At 44.9% G+C, this 20,277-nt stretch overlaps 1 protein-coding gene and 1 long non-coding RNA gene across 3 annotated transcripts in view; one reads left to right on the top strand and one right to left on the bottom strand.

Moving 5' to 3' along the window:
- Positions 1-20,277, bottom strand: part of GFPT1 (glutamine--fructose-6-phosphate transaminase 1) — a 33,855-nt gene that overhangs the window by 12,979 nt on the left and 599 nt on the right. Inside the window, exons 2-10 of one of the 2 annotated variants that reach the window (XM_087938625.1) lie at positions 13,782-13,889; positions 13,418-13,525; positions 12,454-12,579; positions 11,115-11,173; positions 9,041-9,175; positions 7,162-7,223; positions 6,192-6,271; positions 4,769-4,822; positions 1,524-1,629 (exon numbers count right to left, since the gene is read on the bottom strand). In XM_087938625.1, coding sequence (XP_087794751.1) covers positions 1,524-1,629; positions 4,769-4,822; positions 6,192-6,271; positions 7,162-7,223; positions 9,041-9,175; positions 11,115-11,173; positions 12,454-12,579; positions 13,418-13,525; positions 13,782-13,889 — 838 coding nt within the window. The remainder of the gene's footprint in view (positions 1-1,523; positions 1,630-4,768; positions 4,823-6,191; positions 6,272-7,161; positions 7,224-9,040; positions 9,176-11,114; positions 11,174-12,453; positions 12,580-13,417; positions 13,526-13,781; positions 13,890-20,277) is intronic. The other variant, XM_087938626.1, reaches the window with a different exon arrangement.
- The window catches only part of LOC148125002 (uncharacterized), a 42,883-nt gene continuing 25,957 nt past the window's right edge, over positions 3,352-20,277 (top strand). The window contains exon 1 of the long non-coding RNA XR_015744599.1: positions 3,352-3,405. This is a non-coding gene — a long non-coding RNA (uncharacterized LOC148125002). The remainder of the gene's footprint in view (positions 3,406-20,277) is intronic.

The raw sequence follows: 20,277 nt of genomic DNA, 5'->3' as shown, positions 1-20,277 counted from the left end.
AGCTTTGCTGGAGACCTCTGAACTAGAAGACCTCCAAGAACACTTCCACTCCTATTGCTCTATGTTCTTGATCAAGGGTCTTCAAACTTGGCAAATTTAAGACTTGTGGACTTCAACTCCCAGAATTCCTGAGCTAACATGGAGGAATTATTCTAGGAGTTGAAGTCCGTAAGTTTTAAAGCTGTCAAGTTTGAAGACCCCTTATCTATCACTTATCCTCTCTCTCTCCCTCTCTCTCCTTCTCCCCCTCTTCATATCTATCTATCTATCTATCTATCTATCTATCTATCTATCTATCTATCTATCTATCTATATCTATCTATATCATCTATCTATATCATCTATCACAAGGGTCTTCAAACTTGGTCACTTTAAGACTTGTGGACTTCAACTCCCTGAGCTAACCTGACTGGAGGAGGAATTCTGGGAGTTGAAGTCCACAAGTCTTAAAGTGGCCCAGGTGGGGGGGCCCTGCCATAAACAGATTTAGAATGGGACACCCATGTGAGGAGGAAAAAGAGGATCCCTCCCGCCCCTAAAAAATGATGCCAAAACCAAGGGAGATCTAGAGAACTTATACCGTTATTTCTACTCCTTATATCAAGCTTGCCTACCAAAGTAAAGGGATACTCAAACGTTTCACTTAAATTCCCGTGAATGAAAAGAAGGGTGAGTTATGAAGGAGAACCATCGATGATAAAGACTTTGACGTTCACCTAAACTTGGTTATTTTACTGAAAGGGACTTTCCGACAGCTGCGTTTTCTACTTATTCTGCCTCTCCAAGGAATTCAGTGCAATGTTACCTAATGCAAACTCCATATGGGGAAGCCAGACTCACTTAAGAACGGCGTTACCAACTTAACAACTACAATGGCGAGAAAGGTCTTAAAGGGGGCCAAAATTCACCTAACAACCATCTTGATTGGGAACAAAGATTTTGGGTTCAGTTGTGGTCACAGGTCAATGGCTCGATGCAGGGGTAAAAACTTCAGCAATGGGTTCTCTGGCTGCTGGGTGGGCGTGGCCATGGTGGGTGTGGCCTAATTGCCTCCTGCACCATGCCCGGGGGGGGGCATTTTGTCCTTCCCGGACTCCCGAGGCTTTCCTCGAGCCTCCGGGAGGGCAAAAACAGCCTCCCCAGGCTCCGGAGGCTCTCTGGGCCCATTTCCAGCCTTCCCAAACTTCTGGGAGGCCCATTTTTTGCCCTGCATCCAAAATGGGCCACGTGGGGACCCTCCGGGGAGGGGGAGGGAGGGGTGGGCGGGGCCAGCCAGGAGTGGGATTTCGGGGGTTGCTCCGAACTGCGCAGAATCTCAGCTAGGGGGGCTCTCCTGAACCCCTGCGAGCCCCCAGCGGCCCCACCCCTAGCTAGATGTCTTTGGAAAGGCTACAGGATCTCTTTCACGGCTGGCGCCGTAGCCTCCCTCCGGGAAGTGAGGGTTCAACCCAGCGTGCCACGCTCAAGGGCACCGGTCCCTCCTTTGGGAAACCTCTCTGGCGCCCTCCACACCTGCCGCCCACCTGGCATCCGAGGCGAAGTAGTACTCCACGGCTTTCTCCTCCACGGGAAAGAGGCAGGTGGTGCTGTCCATGCGGGAGAGGCTGCAGGTGCCCTTCTTGTCCTTGCCTGCAACACCGTAGAGAGCGCGTCATCAAGACGTTGGCGGTGCAGCCCCAGAGCGCGCCCTGCACGGACACCCGTGGCTGCAGCGCTCGGCCCTCCGAGTCAGGAAGCCCGCCCTTCAACGGGGAAGAGAGATGGAAAGGCAGCCCCCTCCTCAACCCATCCAAAGAAGAGCGTGCGTAGGAGGCGGCTCCATCAATGCCCAGCTTGCTCCGGTTAGGAAGTGACGAACTAGAGCAGAGGTCTCCAAACTTGGCCACTTTACGAGTTGTGGACTTCAAATTTTAATTTACAGGCTAACCCTCTCCCTGGTTTGTTGGCATATTCAAAGAAATTGTTTTGCCATTGTCAGGTCCTTTGGCCTTTCGTCCCGATCTATCACATTTAATTTAGGTTTGGCTAAGACCATTTTCCCCTTTACTTCCGCATCTTGTGGTGTTCTTTGTAAGCTAACTTTTTAATCTCCTCCTGTAACCTAGTTTGTTGCTGTTGTTTTTTCTTATTTCTTTTTGCCGTATAAGCTATCGTTATTCCCCTTAAATATGCTTCAGTTGTGTCCCATAGTACCTGCAGTGATGTTTGTTGATTTGCATTTTCCTTAAAGAATAGTTCCGTGACTTTTTAAATTTTTAACACCTATTCTTTTTCTTTTACAATTTGGGAGTTCAATGTCCATCTTCTCCTTGTTTTTTTCCTTCCTTTCCAAATTATCTTTAGGGGGTTATGGTCTGCTTATACAGTTGTCATAATTTCTACTGTTTCTAGCTTGTTTCCTATTCCTACAGTCATCCATACCGTGTCTAATCAGGACCATGACTGATATGGATCCAAACAAAAAGTATATTCAGTTTTCAGGGTTTAATCTCCTCCACTGATCTGACAAGTTTAATTCCTGTATCATATCCAAGAAGGATGCTGGCAGTATTTTCCTCCACCATAGCTAGCTGGAGAATTCTGAGAGTTGAAATCCACAAGTCTTAAAGTGGCCAAGTTTGGGGACCCCTGAAATAGAGTGAGGGGGCATCAAAAAAGGTCAGTGCAGAGGCTGCAATTGGCACCATCGAAGTTCATGGCTTTGATCCCCCGGTGACAGAAACCATTTTGACTTTTCCAAAATCCCCCGCTTCCCCCACGGAGATGATCCCATCGAAAGGATTGCTCCGTGGGTTGAGACACCACAGTCTTAAGCATCTTAATCACAGTCAGGCTTGTCAGCCGAGCTGAATCGAAAGAGCTTCTCACAGGAGACTTTAAAAAAAGAAAGAAAAGGAGAAGCAAAGGGCCAGTTATCCATGCCAGCCCAAAAACAACAGCAGCAGATCCTCCAGGGATCTCAGGTGGGAATTTCGTTCAGGGGGGATCGGGAAAGGCCCATGTCTGACGGGAATTGCCCACAGAGGCCAATTGCTAGAGAGATTCTCAACCACCCAGGTCCTGGTGCTTCCAAAAGGCAAACTGGGCTTCCTTTGGAAACATTTCGCTTCCCATCCGAGAAGCTTCTTCCGTTTTGTCCTGAGGAACTAAAGAAGCTTCTTGGATGAGAAGTGAAACGTTTTCAAAGAACAAAACCGAGAGAGTCCAGTTGCCTTTTCGGATCGCTAGAGAAGATGGGACAGAATGGATCGATCATGTTAAGAGGGACAGAAATAACGCACACTAGGCCAGGGGACCCCAAACTTGGCACCTTTAAGACCTGTGGACTTCAACTCCCAGAATTCTCTATGCTATGCTGGCTGGAGAATTCTGGGAGTTGAAGTCCACAAGTCTTAAAGGTGCCAAGTTGCTCTAGGCCAATCCCAGTAGACATTACTACTACTACTACTACTACTACTACTACTACTACTACTATTATTATTATTATTAAATCTTTGGTGAGATTCACAGCCTTTGGGGCTGGTTGATAGCTCAACAGTTCAAGTCCTAACCAAGGACCTAGGAGCTGTTAAGGTAGAGTCGGAGGATATAAGCTCTTCCAAGTAGGGTGTTATTTTGTAGAATCAGGGTGTTATTGTTATTATTATTGTTGTTGTTGGTGGTGGTGGTGTTATTGTTGTTATTGTTATTATTGTTGGTGTTGTTATTGTTGGTGTTATTATTGTTATTATTACAATTATTACAGAATGAATGTTGTTGCACTTGTGGGTATTCAAAGGCTCTGCAACAAAGCACTTGGAAGATTATGGCAAGCATATTCACGCATGTAATGCGTGTACTACCCTGTCTGGAGGGCCTGTCTTTTGGGGGTACCCTGAATGACAGGTGAACAGCCTGCTCTCAGATTGCCTGACATTCTTGGGGCGGGGGGCGGGGGGGGCAGGAGGGGAGGGGAGGGGGAAGATAAGGGGCCTGCCCTTCTCCAGGGAGGGCTTAAAGGAGAAACTCAACTGGCTGTCTTGGGTTATCCCTCTTGATAGTGATACAGCCTGCCGAAATCAGAGAAACTATCTAAATATTTGAGGAAACCAATGATTTTTTTTAAAAAAAATTTAAATTTGATTTTTTTAAAAATGGAAGCTGCTGTTGTTCCTTAAAAGACAGGATATCTTTGACCATTTGCCTCAATGAATTTCCACCAAAACTGCTGAAACTTTTCCGTTTGGATCACAACTAGCCAGCCGAGAGTTTACAGAGAACGTCCCAAATGCGTTCATACAATCCGGATCAAACCCAGCTCCCATGTGGATATCTTCCCCTTTTTTTTAAACGATGAAATCAGGGCCCGGGGGGGGGTGAGTGGGGGGGAGGAGACCCAGCATCCTCACATTTGGGTATCGGTAACAAAATATCAGGAGACAGGAAGGAAATGAGAAACGGGGCAAAGGAGGACCAAAAAGGAATTTGGGAAGAAGTGTGGAAAAAAAAGAAACACCCATCCCAAGAACGGCATGCAAATTTTCTCCTACACACGAAACCTCTTTAATAGGGGGTCCCTCCTGCTTTCCACAAAGCAACAGTAAGGAAAATAACCACACACCTGTCCCTATTCTGGGGGAAAGAAAAAAAAAAAAAGTCCAAATTCGAAGGTGCAGGGCAGGGCCTGTTCCCACCCACCACCCTCGGGTGGAAAGCAGTAAACCACGAATTAAAAAGGTTGTACGTGTTTTGATTTATTCTCGGAGATGCTGGTAAGTTTTTAAAGCACCTTCTTCCAGTTTTTGGGGCAGGCCATCAAATGAATGATCTACAGATTGCGTGGCTGAAAGGGCGACACGAAAAAGCAACTTCAGAAAAAAAAGGCATCGAGAGTCGTCCAGGTAGACAAGGCATAAAATGACCGGGCTCTAGTTATCCGGCATTATTTCAAAGCTCTCTAAAGAAGGGGGAGGCACTCAGCTACAGGGGCTCTGGGGACACCATTGGAACCGAGGTGGGGACAGAAAACGTCACGGAGAAAATTGGTCCACGCGTGGTTTGCTAAGAGTCGGAAATGACTCGATGGCACAGAACGAATCAATAAACCATGGGCTTCAGGAGGAAGCAGAATAGGGGTCTCCAACCTTGGTAGCTTTAAGCCTGGAGGACTTCAGCTCCCAGAATTCCCTAGCCAGCAAAGCTGGCTAGGGAATTCTGGGAGCTGAAGTCCTCCAGGCTTAAAGCTGCCTGGGGAATTATGGCTGGCTGGGGAATTATGGGAGTTGAAGTCCTCCAGGCTTAAAGCTGGCTGGGGAATTATGGCTGGCTGGGGAATTCTGGGAGTTGAAGTCCTCCAGGCTTAAAGCTGGCTGGGGAATTCTGGGACTTGAAGTCCTCCAGGATTAAAGCTGGCTGGGGAATTCTGGGACTTGAAGTCCTCCAGGCTTAAAGCTGGCTGGGGAATTCTGGGACTTGAAGTCCTCCAGGATTAAAGCTGGCTGGGGAATTCTGGAGTTGAAGTCCTCCAGGCTTAAAGCTGGCTGGGGAATTCTGGGACTTGAAGTCCTTCAGGATTAAAGCTGGCTGGGGAATTCTGGGACTTGAAGTCCTCCAGATTAAAGCTGGCTGGGGAATTCTGGGACTTGAAGTCCTCCAGGCTTAAAGCTGGCTGGGGAATTATGGGACTTGAAGTCCACCGCGCTTAAAGTCACCAAAGTTGGAGACCCTGATTTAATCGAGGATGAATTCTTGCGTTTTGACAATCTCCAAAAAAGAGAACATGAAACACCAATCGGCCTTTTGCAGTCAAATCCTCCTCCCCAAAATGCTACCCAATGCCCACCAGTCTGCCTATTGAAGTGTGCCCAGTGAAAGGATCCATATATCCCCCCGTTTTTAGTACTGGGAAAAAAAAACTAAAGTGCTCTCCCAGCTGTTGCTGAGAAGGCAGGAGGGCATCGGGGCCCTCAGGCAATTACCCTTAGGGCTGCACCCATCAAGTTTCTTTCAGGATGAACTCTCAAGGCAGACTCCCAGATCGTCAGTCCATCCTCGCTTCCCAAGTTTAAGACGGGAAATCAATTCTGCCCTGACTTTTTACCATCCCCCGATGTCCCACTAGGCTAGTTGGGAAGGCTTTTCACACAGCGTTGAGATGGGAAGCTACGAAGGCATAACATGAAAAATCAGAGCCTCGGCTTGGGGCGATTTACCTGTCCGGTACAAGATTGGAATATGGTCGGTGGAAAGCTTGTGCTCGCTCCGAACTCCGATGAGTAGCGGGCTCCCCCTTCTGGAAAGGAAAACAAGAGGTTGAGATGAGCAGCAGCCGCCATTGGGGAGACTTACTCATCGTTTACTCCTGAGCAACCTACTCAGTTGGTTTACTTTATTGTCACTGCACCTCGGACGACTATATTAAATGCCCTCTTCAGTGTATGTTATAACTATACAAATAAAACACACATATCCTTCACGGTCTGTGCAACTGAATTGAAAACCCCTGAGAGCCTCGGTGGCGCAGTGGTGAGAGGGCAGTACTGCAGGCTCCTGCTGCTGACTGTTGGCTGCCTGCAACTTGGCAGTTCGAATCTCACCGGGCTCAAGGTTGACTCAGCCTTCCGTCCTTCTGAGGTTGGTAAAATGAGGACCCAGATTGTTGGGGGCAAGAGGCTGACTCTGTAAACTGCTTAGAGAGGGCTATCAAACAATGTGAAGCGGTATAGTAAGTCTTATTGCTATTGCGATATTGCATTAATATACAGTATATATATTCCACTATACAGTAGAATTCAATAGAGTTCCTGCCCTGGGATAGAAGCTGTTTTTCGGCCTATTTGTCTTTGTTTTTAATTGTCCCACACCGTCTGCCAGATGATAATAGTTCAAAAAAAAGGGTGCCCAGGATGAGATGGATCTTTGAGGACGTTTTGAACTTTCTTGAGGCAGCGGGAGCTCTAAAGCGCTTCCAAAGAGGGGAGAGGGCAACCCATGGTCCTCTGGGCAATGACGTTCGCCCTCTGGAGTGCTGTCCTATCTACCCCGGTGCAATTGGCAAACCAGACAGAGGTGCAGTGAGTTAGCCCTGGTTATAGCATTGCAGGCTCAACTGGCCAGGGCTGAATCTTATCAACTCTGTGCCAACCGGTGGGAGACAGAAATGACAGGCTGACTGGCACTCACCTTGTGCCAACTGCCTGGCCAGGATAATGAACACTTTTGAACACCAGAGCGAAAGCCCCCTCCTGTGTTGGGACAGGAAAGAAAATCAGACCTGGCAGTTCTTCTGGGCATGTTCACGCACACGCACGCACACACACACACACACACACACCCATTCCAATGCACTGAAGAGGAACGATCAGACCCCTTTCTGATTTTAAAAAAAGTTACTGTAAGAAAAAATAAATAGGTGGTAAAAACTTATTACACTTGGCTCCTTTCTAAACAAGCACAGATACACACAGAAACATGTTACATTCTTTTTTAAAAAAACATAAAGTGCTTTGAGCATCTAAAGGCCCAAAAATACACCCAGCACCCTTTGGAGCAAGATTACCCCACAGGTAATCCTCAATTTACAACGGGTTGCTTAATGAACAATTCAAAGTTACAACAGACCTCCTCCTCTCTCAAAAGCAACTGACAACCTGTTTCTGAAAGTATGAGACCCACAACCCCACAATCTTGTGGCTCCATTTTGGACTCTTGGCAACCAGCTGGCCTTTTCAGCTGTCTGCAGCCTCACACAGAGGAGGCAGGACCACAATTGGCCACATTTCTTATTGGGTTTTGGCATTTACTTTTGGTTTCCTGCCAAAACTGCCCACGGGGAAAAATGGTCTCGCTTTATGACTGTGGCATTCACTTAATTGGACAGCCACTTGTTTGGAACAGTATAGGGCTTTGTGCTTGAGCAGTGGGTTAGACTAGAAGACCTTCAAAGTCCCTTCCAACTCTATGGATAAAAATGTCAATAAAAAAATCAGATCTGCTCACATAATGCCTCGATTTATGACTCCAAAGACTTAAGAACATATTTCAAGGCTCAATTACGGTAGTGAATGTAGAATTGCCGGTATACAATTATCCTTAGCAGTTTTAAAATAATTCTTAGCTAAACTGAGGGCACTTTGATGGCCGCAACTTGTCCTGCCCCTGGGGGAGTCAGACTCTGAGGGAGAGGAGGAACAGCCAACAGGGAGTAGAAGTGGGGCTCCGGAGGTTGTGGAGGAGGCTGGGGAAGGGCAGAGGCTGGCTGGGCAGTCAGAGGAGGACCCAGGCCCATCCCCTCTCCATCCTAGGGCACGCAGGGAGGAGAAGATGAGGGCCTTGATCCGCTTTATGGGCTGCAGCTGTGACCATTGAAAAGACAGCCATGCGTACTGGCGAGCGCTGGAAAGAAAGCATGTAAATATTTCTAGTTTATTGTTCCTCTCTGAGTTTGGCGTCCTTCCCAGTGTGTGTTATCTGTGGACATCCTCCAGCCCTTGTCTTGCCTGGTTGGTGTTGCTTTTTTTCCTTCCTTCTTATAACTGTTTGTGTGGGAGTTTTTTTTGGCTTCCGTCAAAGATATTCGGAGCTTGGAAGCAAAGGGATGGAAGAAAAGGGGCTTCAGCTGTTTTCTGTGACTGTGTTTGTTTTGTATCCCACCCGGGGTCACCACACAACTGCAAATAAGATTTGCCCCCAAAGCTTGGATCTTCCTTGGAAGTGAGGTTCTTCTCGTATCTGAGGCTGAAGACAAAAGTCCCCATCAGAGAAACAGAACATAGAACCATAGGGCTGAAAGGGACTTTGGAGGTCTTCTAGTCCAACCCCTTGTCCAAGACAGAAGACCTCATACCACTCCAGATAGTTTGTCCAGTCTCTTCTTAAAAGCCTCCCATGAGGGAGCAATCACAACTCCCGGAGACGAGCTGTCCCACTGGTTAATTTGTTCTTTGGGGGTAAGTGGCCTCAACGGTGCCTGGCCCTCTACTATGAAACAGTATCCATGATTTAGCAAAATATATGAGACAAATCAGACTGCCCAGTGATTTGGGTAAAACTAGAGATGTACCAGCTGTTGAATGACCCTCTCCACCAAGGTGGTGAAACTTATATCGTCACTTTCACAGTTGTCGTACATGTACTTGACAAGCTTTGCGATGGTTTCGGTATCAGTTTCCGATTCAAATTCGTAGCCTTTGCTCTCCTGAAAAGAGGGGGGAAAAAAAGGGCTGTTTTTGCACCCGAACCAGGACAGAGAAGCATTGAACCTGAACAGCATGACGGATGCGGCTCAGCCAGGAGAAAATCGACTGCAAAATATATTACTGAGGTGACCAAGTGCTAAACATCTTGCACACTAAATTCTAATTTCTTATAAAACGGCCCAGCTTTTGAACCAGAAACATTCAAAAGAAACCGCCGGGAAGAAACAGGAAAGTTTACCAATATAGAACGTCAATCTGGACATAGCCAGAGAATGCAAAATATTCTGTGCGTGGAACAGACCATCCGGGGGGTGTGGGGGTGTGTGTCTCTGCCTGGAGTGGAATTTTGCACATGTTCTTGTGGGGGAGAGAAGAAATGCAGGGGAAAAACACCCAAAATTCTGAGCCACAATGTGGATTGTTCCATCGACAGAACAAAACATACTTTGCATTTTGTGCCACGCCCCAAGGCTCAACCGGTTTGGCTGCAAAAGGACACCACCCTGCCTAACCTGCGAAGAACCTTGGGGTCATGCTCTATTGCACATTTTCCCTTAATACACATAAACGGTTCCAGTTATACAACGCCTTTGTGTACTTACTGGTTACATCAGGTCATCACATTATATATACATCCTAATGAAGTCTATGATCCAATATATTCTCTCCATCAAGTTACACATCCAATTTATCACTATTATTTGCTTATTTCTGCCGTGTTACACTTTTACAATTCTCACTTCATGCACGTCGTACTATATTCTTGTAGAGTTCAATAATAATGCAGTTTATTGTTTATTTGATCACTGTATATATTTTATTAATCTTCTTTCCTTATTTAACACTAATCTCTGCTTCTATTATATTATGCATCCAAATTATCTCTATTATCTTCTGCCATGATATATTACAATCCTCACTTTATGCACTTCACATTATATTCATGTACAGTTCCTAAATATACTTTTTTACATTGTTTATTCTTACATCTTCCTCTATCTCTGTATATATGTGTGGTGGTGGTGGTGGTGTTTTAAAAAAGTTTTATATTTATTTAGTTTTGCCCAAGTTGGCTTTCTCCAAATCCTTTGGACAAAGATTTACAGAATTCTCAGCTTGCGAGCTAAGAATTCTGCAAAACAGAACGTGATGTATCTTAAGGACGACATTTTGGGAAGAGCTGTGCTATCATTCCAGTCCAGGCTGTTGATGCTCAGAGGCTGCACTGTACTTATATTAGAACGTTAGAATGTACGTTGTCTTCTCTGTGGGTGAATTGATTTATGGAGTAGAAAGACATAAGAATTTATTTGTCATTACACTCGCAAGCGGGTGCAACGAAATGAGGTGCTCTTCCTCAAGTAAAACTGGACAACACCATTGAAAGAAAAATAAAATTAAACACAACAGACCATACAATAATCTCTATACAATTTAAACATGTAAATACCCCATTACTCTCAGCCATTAAGTTCCACAAAAATCTTATGACCCTGCATTCAAACTCAAAACTGCACTTGGATAAAAACTGTTCTTAAATCTAGTCGTCCTTGTTCTTAATAAAGGATGTTTCTTACGCATCCTGTTCCACTTAGTTTACCTTTTCTCTACCAAAAGCATCACTGCTAAGATACTGATCTCCCCCCCCCCAACATCAGTCAGATTTTGCTTTCAGCCTTAAGGCAGTTATGTACAAATGCTCGATTTTAAGATCTGAAATGGTCGACCAAAATTTTATGGAATCGGGTGACAATCCTAACCGTGTCCTCATCGTTATCTACGTATGTGTGTGTTTTGTTGATCTTCCTTCCTTATTTAACACTAATCTCGGCTTCTACTTTTTATCCAGTTACACAATATGTCCCGTGTTAAACAGTATTCTAACAGGTCCTGTTTTGAAGGTGTCCCACAAAATACAATCCAGGAAGCTGAACTTACCAAGAACTTTTTTAGGTCTTTGTAATTTGTGATTATTCCGTTGTGGATAACAATAAATTCTGAAAGGAAAAACGAACATTCACATTCAAGGCCATAAAAGAAGCAAAACGGGAGAGAAAAGGGCGCCTTGCTCAAAACCTATCTTTATGCAGGAAGGGGTTGGGTGGGGTAGATAAATGGGCGGAGAGGCTGACCCCTTCCCCCAAGTTCCATGGAAGCTGATCTAACACCCAATCAGTCTGAGAAGATTCCTGCATTCTAGGCAGAAAGCAATGAAGTCCTCAGCTTGTACTCTACGCTTGTGCATCTGGTTGCTTGTGCCTTACACTTGAGCCTCGGTGGCACAGTGGTTAAGAGTGCAGCACTGTAGGCTACCTCTGCTGACACGTACCTGCCTGCAATCTGGCAGTTCAAATCCCACCAGGCTCCAGGTTGACTCAGCCTTCCGTCCTTCCAAGGTGAGTAAAATGAGGACCCAGATTGTTGGGGACAAAGAGGCTGAATGTAAACTGCTTAGAGGGGGCTGTAAAGCACTATAAAGCGATATATAAGTGCTATTGCTACACATGGTGAAACAGTCACTTTTGAAGCCCTGTCAATCAATCAATCAAACTAGAAGGGACCTTGGAGGTCTTCTAGTCCAGCCCCTGCTCAGGCAGGAAACCTTATACCATTTCAAAGGGCTATCCAATCTCTTCTTAAAAACCTCCAGTGATGGAGCATCCACGACTTCTAGTGGCAAGATGTTCCACTGGTTAATTGTCCTCACTGTCAGAAAGTTTCCCCTTAATTCCAGATTGCTTCTCTTCTTTCCATCCATCGTTTCTTGTCCTGCTTTCAGCGGTTTTGGAAATAAGTTGACCCCTTCCTCTTTGTGGCAGCCTCTCAAATCTTGGAAGGCTGCTATGGTGTCAGTTGTGAGCACCACATCCTGGATGGTGGACTTAAGACGTGCCTAGGAATTGCTTAACTGTTATCTTGACCAGGGGTCTCCAACCTTGGCCACTTTAAGACTTGTGGGCTTCAACTCCCAGAATTCCTCAGCCAGCTTTGCGGAGTTGAAATCCACAAGCTTTGCTGGCTGAGGAATTCTGGGAGCTGAAGTCCACAAGTCTTGGCAAGGCTCGCTCTTATCTGGGACGATTAGATTTTAGTAGCGTTTTACTGTGAATGAACGGAATTCACAGAGAAGCGTTACAAAGGTTTTGCTTTTATCTCTGTTTGGTGTTTGTTTGCTTTGAACGAGGCTTGGGTCAGAACACCTACACACACACACACACACAACCACAAATCCCCTCCCCCCCAAGAAAGCCACTTTGTGATCCCAATTCCGGCCTACCGTTGTTTTTGTCTGATCTCTGCGGGTGGCTGTTGACTGGATTAGGCTCGCCATGGGTGGCCCAGCGGGTGTGAGCAATTCCAAGGTGCACATCAAACTCAATGTCCAGATCTATATCCTGCTGTTCTAGAGAGGGGGGGAAAAAAAGATATATATTTTCACTTTTAAAGGCTTTTTGATACTGGTCATGGAAAGAGGAGGCGGCATCAGTTATAATCTCTGGTCTAGTTGTGCTTCAATCCACTCGTTTCAGAACTGTAGCTGTCAGTGCAGCCACAAAGCAGGTCCTGTGGAACATTTGTTGGGTGTTTTTTTTTTAAATAATGTTGTTAAATGAACGGTCATAAGGACTACCTGTACAACATACTTCATTGGTAGTATATAATATTATAAAACGCTACATGCTGAATTTCTACTTATCAAAATCTACTTATGTCTGGTGAAATTTAGGTTAAAAATACTTTTAAGTTAGCAAGGTTCAAATTATCAAAAAGATTAGTAGTAAATAATGCACCAATACTACGATTTATACAACTTCAAGTAAGAACCCAAATTTTGAAGGCAGCACAATTCCATCTTTAGGGTCCAAGAATGGTCATTCAAGCCTCTCCCACCACCCAAATCGTGGGAGACACCCCAACTCGGATCTCGGCTTCTTACCACGGGCCTCAATCGGAGCTCCCCCGGAGGGTAAAAAAAATCTTACTCAGGATGATCAAAGTTAATATTACTTGCAGAAGTTTGGTTTTAACTGCGTTTCATTTGTCTTTTATGTTTTAGGATATACGCTGTCCGGAGTCACCTGCTGGGATGAGCGGCTGCAGGAATCAAATCAACAAACCGAATTAAATGCAGAGTCCGCTCCCTTCACCCGCCTGCTGGGGCAGGGGTGTGTGTGTGTGTGTGTGTGTGTGTGTGTGGTAAATGCAGCCACCCAAATGAAAAGGAGGAAAACGAGACCTACTGTTAACTTCTTCATCCAAAGCCTTCACTTTCCCTTTCTTCTTAATGAGCGTGATCTTGCCGGCATTGGCCTCCCAGTCTTTCTCATTCCCACCATCGATTCCAACCCCTACGACACAGGAGGGAAGACGAGGAAGGACGACAGGTAACCCCACACACACACACACACACATACCCCGGGCAGGATTAGTGGTCCCCAGGTACATGGAAGGCCAAGGAAGGTCTCTGTCTCTCTCCCTCCCTCCCTCCCTCCCTCTCTCACACAGACACACACAGGTTCAGATGCTGACGGCGTTTAGTAGCACGTCCACACGAAGAAGTGGGGGGGGGGTGTAAGCCAACCGTCCATCTCGTGGACAGCTTACCTGCGGAGTCATATCCCCGATACTCCAGTCTCTGAAGCCCCTTGATTAGGGTCTCCAAGATCTCCCGCCTGGTCCGGGGAACATGGTAATTCAGGTAAGCAAAGATACCTAAAAGATGATTTAAAATGGAAAGGGCAACAACATTAAAGTCGTTCCTTGCAGGTCCAACATATTCGCAGTTAGTCTCATTGGTAGTACATTTAAGCCTTATTAGTAGCACATCTAAGCCAAGGATTTCCAAACCGAGCAACTTTTTAAAGACTTGTCTCCTGCCTCCCTGCCAGCCTGGAGGGATTCTCTGCTTCAATTTCCTGTATCCTTCCCTTCATTGCAAACTTGGCTCTTGTAAGTGAGGTACTACTACCACTCTGTAAAGCCTTAGTAAGGCCACACCTGGAATCCTGCATCCAGTTTTGGTCACCACACTATAAAAAAGATGTCGAGACTCTAGAAAGAGTGCAGAGAAGAGCAACCAGGATGATTAAGGGGACTGGAGGCTCAAACATACGATGAATGGTTGCAGGAACTGGGCCTGACTAGTCCAGGGAAGAGAAAGACCAGGGGAGGCAGGAGAGCTGCCTTCCAGTATTTGAGGGGCTGCCACAGAGAGGAGGAAGGGGGTCAGGCTATATTCCAAGGCACCTGAAGGCCAGACAAGGAACAATGGATGGAAACTGAACAAGGAGAGATTCAACCTGGAAATAAGGAGGAATTTTCTGACAGGGAGAACAATCAACCCATGGAACAGAAGTTGCCTTCAGAAGTTGTGGGAGCTTCATCCCTGGAGGCTTTGGACTGCCATTTGTCAGACATGTTGTAAGGTCTCCTGCTTGGGGGGTTGGACCAGATGACCTACAAGGTCCCTTCCAACTCTATCTATCTATCTATGCCTCTATCCATCCATCCATCCATTTGTATTTGTGGAAAAATACAATAAAAATCTATTTTAAAAAAAGAGTTTGATACTGATTAATTTGTTCAATGAATCATTGAACAAATCACTCCAGAGCTCTATTGTTTCTTTTTTTTCTTATTCATATCCATTTCATGTATGTTTATACTTATACCTGTTATCTTATAATCGCTTGACAAAATAAAATAAATAAAATAAAATAAAAAATTTACAGCAGCACTGGGGAGAAAATAGGGACTTGTGAAAAAGTGGAATCTCTTCCATCTTTGGTGACACATTAAAAGGACAGAGGTTTCCTTGATGACAGGCCCAAGTTTTAGAGAAAGTCAGAGAACTGAACAGTCCACTGGCATTTTTAGATTAATGGTATTTCAAAGCCACAGGCTTTTCTACCAACAGATTATGATTGATCTTGAATAGAAGGATAAAATAGCAACCGTGGCACAGAATTGTTGAGACGTATACAAAGTTAATAAATAATTTTAGTTGATAGAATATACCTCCTTCACAGAATAATAAATGCTATTAAGGGAACTACACTTTATTAGAATCAAACTGCTTCTTACGAATCTGTGATATATTACACAATTACCAAGCTACAAAGGTTATTTGTGAGACTTTCCCATCGGCCTTCTTTCCGCTACTTCCTCCTATTTTCAGTACAGATTGTCCCAATTATCCCGCAGAGCAGGTTTATATTCTAAATTTAGTTATTTGCAATATTGACAGATATAAAATTCGGTTTGCTTTGGCTTTTGGCTGTAAATACTTTACAAATCACTGAAGCAGCTGACCAAGGGCCTGGACATAACTGACAGCTCGGCATTTCCTAGCAATCCAAAATACAGACTATAAATGGTACAAAGAAAATATAAGATCAGCAAAACAGTGAAGAAGGCCAGCTCTTCGCCGGGTCACCTTAATGCTGTCCAAGGCACCTGCTCAATCGCTTTGGGAGGTGCAAAATACAGGATTTTCAGGAGGGAGAATTGCACAGCTTGCTCACTCTTTTTGCACACCTTGTAAGGTGCAGACTTAAGCCTTGGAAGCAAAACCTCCTGACAAAGGACACACACACACACACGCACACATACACACCCTGTCCCCCAACCTTCTCGGACATTCAGATCTGCAGGGGAGCCTCTCCGCGGAAATCTTTAGCAAAAGGTGAAAGATTTACAGTGCAATCTTTACGTTATGCGTAAAATACACAAACAAGCGTACAAGTATACGTTTATCAATGTTAATAAATTCATTTCCAGATTTTTTTTTTAAAAAAAAAGATCTGCAAGGAAGCCTTGTTGAAAATGTCTTAGGATGGGGTGAGTGCCTCCTCTCCAAGATGAGGAATTGCCCCCACCATAGTAGTATTAACACCCCCCTTTTTATTAATATGTACTCCATTAGGGGTCAAGAATGACATGGCACAGGATCCATCGTTTATTTATGTGTTCTATGCAATTTCTCTCTCATCTTGGGAGAAGAACCAAGTTCTGCCTCTTTCATCATGCTTCGTCTTAGAACAGGGGTCTCCATCCTTGGCCGCTTTAAGCCTGGCGGACTTCAACTCCCAGAATTCCCCAGCCAGCTTTGCTGGCTGGGGAATTCTGGGAGTTGAAGTCCGCCAGGCTTAAAGCGGCCAAGGATGGAGACCCCTGACTTAGAACTAATTTTTACATCTGGAGAAATCAATGAACGGAATGAGACATCCAAGAAAAGACACACAGGCTCAACCCTGACACTGCACGATGGATGGCTGCATCTATCCATTAAACAAATCAAACAGCTGTGATTATTTATGAGAGGTAAGAACCGCTGCACGACTAACTCTGACCTCACAGGATTACTTGTCTTGATTTAATCGTATTTCACTGTCAGGCTGTGCAGCAGCTATGCAGGTTTCAAAGGGGAGACAGCCTTGCCGAATTGCGGTTTCTCAACTGTGGAAGCTATAAGATTGGTGGGCTTCAACTCTCAGAATTCCCCAGGGACCACATCTGGACATCAATATGCTGGCTGGAGAATTCCAGGAGTTGAAGTTCATATACCGGTTGTCCTCGATTTACAACAGATGGCAAAAGAAAGAAAGACCGCCCCAAATGAAGCCCACCTCAAGTTAATACTTAATGTTACATATAATAACAGCAGCTAGAATCACATATGCACAAAATTGGAAAAATGAAAGTATTTCCACAGATGAGAAGGAACTAAAAAAACATACAAGAATGTCCTGAACTGGACAAGATTAACAATGGAACTTAAAAACAAAGAGGAAGCAGAATACTACTTAACATGGGATGTATTGTATAAATGGTTAAATAACAGGTGCAGAGGTTAGTACTTAACAGCAAAAGAAGATTAACAAAATAGAAATAAATAGAGATGTATAGAAATATATAAGAACACACAATGTAAGCAATATCACTATCAGACTGTACGTGAATATAGTTTAAAGTGTATAGAGTGATAGTGTGGTACAACTATGAAAATAATAGTTATGAGGTACAAAACTATGTATTTAAAAGCGACTATGAGAATAATAGTTATAACCAGGGTGTATGCTATTATTTTAAAAGGACTTGATATAGCCAGTACACTGTCATTACAATGTACAATAAAAATATTTTTTTAAAAACAGTTGAGGTCTCTAACACAAACAGCACATAATTGATTTCTGAAGATTGTTGTGAAATCTAGTATATCCATAGGATACAAATAAACTTAAAGCATTAAAAAAAAAAAGTAACTGAGCCAACCTGGGCAAGGCCAGTGGTGTAGACTAAACAGGAAGTAAAAACAGCATCCTGAATGAATGGAGTATTTCATGGACACATCCGTGTACCAAACAGGATCTGAGCCAACTCACCTTTTTGCAGAAAGCAAATATTAAATCCCATCCTCCCACTACTCCTTGTTGGAATGCAGTTATGGGGCAGGAAAGGAGCTCCTGAATTCACGGCCCCCGCATTTATATGGAAGGCTGATCTACAACAATGCTTCAGTAAGGAACCAGAGTGAAAGAAACTTGTATTTAATAAATAAGCTAAGAAATTTAAATAAATAGCACCATTACTCCTAGTAGTAGTCAGAACAGCTATTGGGATAGGCAGGATAGATCATAAAATCCTAGGTCTTCCCATCCAAGGCAGGAGATCTTACTTCCATCCCAGACAAATGTCTACCCAGTCTTTTCTTGGAAGACCTCCAGCCATGGAGCTCCCAGGGAACCTGTTGTAAAAATTTAAAAATTGCAAAGAGGAGTTCCATCGTTCCTTTCTATTTTTTTTTGCTAAGATGAAAAATCACCGCTCCTTTTAGATCCCACATCTTCCCCTAATCAATTAGCCATCGCAGGGAATTCCTCCCAAATTCTGCCCTCTCTTATTTCAGCCCCCCATGAGGGTTGAATAACCCTCCCAAAAGAATCATCCCACCTTTAACACAGAAACAGCAGTGATGATGCTTTGACTAGCAACATGCAGTGACCTTGTAAGATTTATTGCCCCTTCCCAATAATTTAAACCAGCTAAGACAATAATCTCATAAAGTGGCGGTCAGCATTCGAAAATGCCATCCAGAGCATATTTAGTGACAATATCATTATTAGAAGTCGTAAGGCAGCACCAAGCTGGGCTTCTGGTTCAGAGGAGACAAAGCCCATCGCTCAGTTCCATTTTGACAGTAGCAGCAGGGCTTAAAATGTATTTATTTATATGTTATTTATTTACCTAAAACATTTATGCAGCCACCCATCTTATATTGACCATTTTCACCGAACTCAGCAAAATGCATCATGCTGTCCCAAGAGAAGGAAAATAATAGCAATAAAAATAAATCCACATTGGATTTTTTGGATACCTCGCCACCATTCTATTTTTGGTCTTGCCCAAAATATCCAAATTGCTTTAATGTTATTCAAATGTATTTAAAAGGGAGGCAAAGTACAGGCTGCCATAGAACCGGCAATCCCTACAATGCATTTGAAGGCACAATGACAGTCTACTCATAGCGAATTATTTATAGCATCAACTGCCTTTTCTATTGTTAGCATTCTCACGAGTTGCCCTGGGAAATCACTAATTCAGCCCTCTCTCACACACACACACACACACTTGGAAAACACACACAATTAAACCCAGAAGGTGGCTTTGGCTTAGCTTCATCATGGGGGAGCGGAGGGGAGGGGCCACCTGCCATCTTAGGGACTCAGCATACCTGGCTGAGTGACGTGTAAAGGTATTGGGTGACAATCGTGGTTTATAGCTCAGCGATGTGCGAATCCAGGCTTTTTCAACCAAACAGGTAATCTGTCGTGCCCTGTTGGCTGTGGAGGAAACTGGGGGTCATGCTTCAAAAACCATTGTAGTAATGGAGACTCCCCAAATAAGCCACAATGATTTGGGTTTATTTCATCCCTTTAAGCCAGGGGTCCCCAAACCTGGCCCTTTTAAGACTTGTGGACTTCAACTCCCAGAATTCCCCAGCCAGCTTCGCTTTATTAGGGGCTCAGGGCCCCATTAGAGCTGTTTCCACCATCCGTTACAGATAAAGGGGACCAACTTGGGGGGGGCAGCCTTGGGGCAGGTGTGTGTGGCAGTGCCAGGTAACCTAAGGGCAGCTTTCAGGGTGCACACACACACACACACACACACAAAACTGCCTGCAGGGATACTTGCTGACAAGCGGAGCACAAATGGATTTGCTGGGCCTGAAGTGATATTATTTTAATTTCTTTTATCTTGCACTTGCCCTGCCCAGAGTTTTTCTCTCTCTCTCTCTGTATCACACCTGGCTTGGGAAGTCTTCTCAGAATTCCCGCACAGCCTGAGTGAAAGCCAGGTAAGAGCCATCCATCCTGGTTTGTTAGCCCGGGACCTCCTGCACCCAGCCATTTGCACAGACACCTTCCCCTGGTTTCAGGTCCCATTCCTTCCACTTGTACGATCCCACCAATTGTCTAACAACGCACAAGGGGGTGTCCAGGGCACAAATTGTGCCTCTGGAAGCCAACCTCTTGAGGTGTCAACATGCTAACACAATGATGCTTCCCATTCACCTTGTCCTGCATGCATGCACACACACACACACCTGCAGCCCACCCATTCATCTCGTCCTGCATGCAAGCATGCATGCACACACCTGCGGCTCATCCATTCACCTTCTCCTGCATGCATGCACACACCTGCAGCCCACCCACCAACGACCCCTCCCAGCTCTTCCTCCCACACCTGCCATGGTCTCCATCAGGGAGCGAGGGGGGCACCAGGCCTAGTGTGCCTATTAGAGGATGATGGTTTCCTAAACTTGTATGCCACTTGCTTGACTCGAGTGGCTCCAGCATCCAACCAGCCCCCATAAAATCAATCCAAGGTTTAAAATGGGGGGGGGGGCTGAAGCCTGGGGTCTCCCCCTGCCTCGCATGTGGGGGCAGAAAAAGGGTCTCCGGTGCTCTTTTTAAAGCACAGCCAAGTGGGGAGGTGCTCAATGATATGTGATATATGGTATATATGGTATATATACAATATATAGCATCCATGCAGACAGACAGAGAGAGAGAGAGCAGGCATCAGCCATTCAATGACA

Source organism: Pseudonaja textilis, chromosome 9 (genome assembly GCF_049901715.1).
Source record: "Pseudonaja textilis isolate UNSWEBS1 chromosome 9, rPseTex1.2, whole genome shotgun sequence".
In the NCBI taxonomy this organism is placed as follows: Eukaryota; Metazoa; Chordata; class Lepidosauria; order Squamata; family Elapidae; genus Pseudonaja; species Pseudonaja textilis.
Note: the sequence above shows the minus strand (reverse complement) of the source record. Positions and strands in the feature narration are given on the sequence as shown.